The 5205-nt window shown below is 33.1% G+C and overlaps 1 protein-coding gene across 1 annotated transcript; it reads right to left on the bottom strand.

Annotated features, from left to right (window-relative positions):
• Nucleotides 1-1635: 1635 nt before the first annotated feature.
• LOC131625593 (ADP,ATP carrier protein 1, mitochondrial-like) lies at nucleotides 1636-4310 on the bottom strand. Its single transcript, XM_058896440.1, has 4 exons — nucleotides 4156-4310; nucleotides 2696-3182; nucleotides 2232-2603; nucleotides 1636-2141 (listed from the first exon to the last, which is right to left on the bottom strand). Exons 2-4 carry the CDS (start codon nucleotides 3170-3172, stop codon nucleotides 1845-1847), a joined length of 1146 nt encoding a protein of 381 aa, XP_058752423.1. The 5' UTR covers nucleotides 3173-3182; nucleotides 4156-4310; the 3' UTR covers nucleotides 1636-1844.
• Between the last annotated feature and the right edge of the window lie 895 nt (nucleotides 4311-5205).

Below are 5205 nucleotides of genomic sequence, written 5' to 3'. Positions count from 1 at the left end.
TTAAAGATATAATCTTCACATGTCTAAATTAGACTTGTCCATCAGCGAAACAAAAATTTAAATAACAATGTTTAAAAAAAAAAATTACCAAAAAAATAAGTTTTTCAAAAAATTTACCAAAATGTCTAGGTTTTGCGGAACCCCCTGGAGTATGCGCCAAACCATTTGCCGCATTGGTATACCATGTAACTCAATTAGCCAATTCATTTGGCGTATGAGTGTAATAGGAATAGGAAAAGAAAAAAAAATACCTACATAGGCGCCAAACCATCTGGCGCATACACCTAATTTTGTACCAATGCGCCAATTCATTTGGCGCATACTCCAGGAGGTCCTACAAAACCTAGACACTTAGGTAAATTTTTTGAAAAGCTTGTTCTTTTTTGTAATTTTTTTTTTTAAACCTTGTTATTTAAATTTTCTTTTCTCCATCAGCTATGTCCATTATGCCCCGTCTTATCTTATTTTTTATTTTGTTTTTTGGACTTTTTCGAGATAACGGAACGAGGATGCTCTTTTCTACCTCTAATCATAACGGCATCCAAACGCTAGTTGAGTTTTTGAGTTAAAACTTTAGAGTTTTTGAGTTAAAACTTTAGTAACGAAGTTTGAACACGCAAGTTTTCAAGTTGAACATGTTTTATTTTAAAAGAAAACTAGGTGCGTAAGCCATATTAATGATGATACATTCATTTAACAAGAAAATGATTATTAAATCATGTGACTATAATTGTAATTGTGACAATCGAAGACAACTCCAACTCGTAAATGAATTTGGTCTCTCCTAAATCAAAGGATATTTACTCCAATTTTATTTCAATTCAACTTGGAGAAACCAAATCAAAAGAACTCCCCTTCCTAGCTCGATACTCTATTTTTTATTTCAATTCAACTTGGAGAAACCAAATCAAAAGAACTCCCCTTCCTAGCTCGATACTCTATTCCAGGTTGGCATCGATTTAGCGATATGGAATGTTTAGTTTGGCTTTTAAATAATATAAAACAGATCTAAAATTGATTCTTAAATGATTTGAAATATTTGGTCTGGCTTTTAAGGGCAAAAACAGATCTAAACTTGATTCTTAAATGATTTGAAATGTTTATTCTTATTCAACTCAATTTTATATAAATTGTATCCAATCATAAATCAATTTTGTTAAACTCAATTCTACTCAAATCAATTTTGTCAAAATCACACCCATCTTCTCATAATTTTCAGCCACCTTCGTCAAGAAAATTCCCCAATAATGATTCATCCATCACTAGAGAAAAAAAATTTGTTGCTTACTATTTTATTCATCTGGCTTTGGAATATTCCAAATTACCGGCCAGAACCACTTTGACGAAAAGTGCAATAAGGAAAGGGGCATGTACCACACATAATTTATATATAATTTATAAAGGATGACAAATAAAATCTAGGAATAACCAACACCTCAGCTAAAATTATGAATAAAACCAAACACCTTATCATACCGGTATTGTATTGACTGAATAAAGATCAATCAGGACATCAGATTCACATTTTTTTTACCAATAAGAATAATCAAATGAAAACACACTGATTGTCATTTTATTCTTTAAATAGAACAAGAGACTAATAAGATAGTATTTCAAAATCTTAAAAAACAGAAATTCCTAGTGACAGTACCTTACCTGCCACTCCAATAAATCAACTTTCAATTTCAACTTTCCAACCAAAATTATAAAAGGAGTTTGGGACAGTATCCCACCGAGTAAATTTATTAAACAAAATTTGCTGCAAGCAATTAGTCTAAACTCTCGGAACATAAATGATTTTCATCGCCATCTAAAAACAATAAATTTGACTTAAAACAATAAACTTAAGCACCACCAGATCCATATTTCTTGCCGAAAACAATAACCTGCAACTTGTCATAACCAGCAAGCACACCAGCACCAGCCACGGCACGGAGGATGTTAGCACCGGCTCCCTTGAACAATGACTTGGCTCCCTCGTTCTTGAGGATTTGTTGGAATGCATCCAAAGAACTCTTGTACTTGACAGCTTCTCCGGATGTCATCATCATTCTTCTCCTAACTGTGTCAATTGGGTATGAGGCTAGACCAGCACCATTGGTGATGAGCCACCCAAGTCCAAAACTGGCGAAAAAGCTATCCTGTAATATCATAAACAAGTAAAAATCTTTCAGCAAATGATTGAATAAAATTAATATAACTTTATAATGAGGCAACCAACAAGTACTGACCTGCAATTTTCCAGTCAAAAGAACTGGTTTGAGGGAATCGTACATTCCGAAGTAGAGACCACGGTACACAATGATTCCAACACAGGAGATGTTGAAACCACGGTAGAGTCCAGCAACTCCATCGGTTGCGAGGGTCTTCTTGTAGACATCGACAAGACCGTTGAATTGTCTTTCTCCACCCTTCTTAGCTGCCTTGGCATCATTGGCGAGACGGGTACGGGCATAATCGAGTGAGTAGACAAACAAGAGGGAAGAGGCACCAGCAGCACCTCCAGATGCCAAGTTACCAGCAAACCACTTCCAGTAACCATCTCTGTCCTTCTTGAAGTTGAAAAGCCTCTTGAAGTAATCTTTGAATGCAAAGTTCAATGCCTAGTAGAATTAAAATAGCATACGCATCAACATCGATAAGCAAATCAATTGAAATTAAGTAATAACCCATAAGATAAATTGACTTGACTAACCTGAGTGGGGAAATAACGAATGACATTGGCAGTGTTTCCTCTCCATAGAGCAACCAAACCCTCCTCGGCGGTTGTTCTTTTGAAACAATCACCAATGCCCTTGTATGGCTCAGAAAGCCTTCCAGTCTTGATCATCTCATCCTGGTTTTGGATCAAAAGCTTAACACGCTCGATGGGAGCAGCAGCAGTTTTGGAGACAGCAGCTGACACACCACCCATGAGAAAGTCAATAAGAAAATGGCTCTTTTCTGCTGGAGCAGCAACAAACATAGGAGAAGCATTGCTTGAAACTGCTGATAAATCAACAGTTGTTCTGCATGCAGGCGCCAATGCAGTGTTTGAGTAATTCCCGTAGGAGTATTTTTGGAACATGGCAGGTTGACGGAAGCTTCCACCATAACCAGATGAGACACCACCAGATCGGCGGTGGATCTGGCCAGTGACCTTCTCCATGATTGTAGGGTGTTGATCAACCATGGTGACTTTCCTGAAAAATGTAGTCAACCAAAGTCAAACAGTGTTTCATAAACGCTAATAAAAAGAAATAGAACAACATCAATCAATCTCCAATATAAGATGCAAACAAAAATCAGAAAGCACCCATCAATCTTATCTCAAGTACATGACACAATCAAAACCAGATGAGACGCAGCCATGGTAAAAAAAACAACATTTGATTTGTATGATTTTCAAGTCTACGAGTTCATCAGTGACAAACTATTAAGAATTATGTGTCAAAAAATCAAGCAGCAACAACAAAAATAACCCAACTTAAATAAACTACAGAACTTCAGTAGCATGCAACTAAACTATACCATAGAATTAGTAAAATTCGCCAAATCCAAATCAGAAAATATAAAACAATCAAAAAAAGGAGTATTAAAGCCATGCAAACTCAATCTCAAATATGAAAAAATTTAAAACAGAATCAACTAAATAAACCAATAAGCAAGAACCAAAGTATAATAGACAAATCACATGGAAAAAACAGATACAGATAAATAACAAATGAGATCTAACCAAAACCACAGATTCATTTCCACCTATTACAAATTTAAAAAAAAAAACAGATCTAATTATACAAATCGAAATTCCACTGAAAAAAAATTTATAAAACAGATCCATCAAATTCTAAAACCTAAAAAAGGACAATTTTCAATCACAGAACCAATCTGGATCAGATCAGTTCAGATCCGAAAAAAGAACAACAGAATTTCACAGATCTATTACATCTGAGGGTTTAACAAGTAAACAGCAATGCAACTCTCACATGCAAAATCAACGCAACTAAAAAAACTATAAATCAACATTTAAGAACAGTAAAAAAAAAAAATCAAAACCACAAAATTCGAAATCGAAAAAAAATAATTATAATTAAATCAAATCAACTCATCAGTATCATACAAAATTGAACAAAAGAATTCAGATCTGAAAAAAAATGATGAAGTGATGAAGTTTACCTTTCACGTAGGGTTTTAGCGAAAGGATGAGAGAACGAGAGAGAGACAGGAACAGAGGTTTGTGTGGAGGCGTGCGTACTTTGAACGGAGCAAAATTCGACCTCTTTATATATGCGACTTCAGTGGGTGAGTGGGGTACACTTTACACGTGGCGTGTTAGGATTCATAAAGATTGGATTCATAGAAGCGAGCATCACCGTCCAATATATGGTAGCTCTAGGAAGGTTCCAAAGGGGATGCATGCTTGAATTGAAAGGACAACCGTTGATTATTTGATGGCTGATAAAGAAAAATTACAAATATATTAATATATTTGTAGTTTTATTTCGACTTTTTTTGACTGATGAGATAATTTTTTAAGATGTAAATATAAAATAGTTATGCAAATGTAGACATGGCAACGAGGTGGGTGGGGACTGTTATTTTTTTTTAATTTAAATTTAAATTTTTAAATAATTATTGTTTTACGTCTCAAATTTAAATAGAGATAAAGAATTCAAATTCAAATTCGATTGAAATATATTCGAGTTGAATTAGGATATCCTGTTCTGTCACCATTTATTTTATTAAATCAATTTTTTTAATAGAAATATTTTTTTTTAAAATTAAATTACATTATAAATAATAAAATAAATCGATTTCAAAAAATTTCATACATAAATTTTAAATTATAAATATAAATCAAAATATTAAATAATTGACCTCATATTTAATATTTTAAATTATAAAAACTAAATAATAATGTACATAATGAAATAAACGAAATAGGTTCGGGGACGGGTTCGAAATGGATACTAGTGTCCTCATTAACCGACATGTCCCCATATTTTATAATCGGAAAAAATTTAAACTGAGTTAAAATGAGTTTTTCCCGTTAACTTCAAGACAGGTTCAGATGGACATTTGCAGTATGGGTTTTGTTTTCATGACTAAATGTAACTGTTTGTTCAAAAAGTTAAAATTCAAAGTTCTAAAAATTATATATATATATATATATATATATATATATATATATATATATATATATATATATATATATATATATATATA

This window comes from Vicia villosa, unplaced genomic scaffold, assembly GCF_029867415.1.
Source record: "Vicia villosa cultivar HV-30 ecotype Madison, WI unplaced genomic scaffold, Vvil1.0 ctg.000227F_1_1, whole genome shotgun sequence".
Taxonomy (NCBI): Eukaryota; Viridiplantae; Streptophyta; class Magnoliopsida; order Fabales; family Fabaceae; genus Vicia; species Vicia villosa.
Note: the sequence above shows the minus strand (reverse complement) of the source record. Positions and strands in the feature narration are given on the sequence as shown.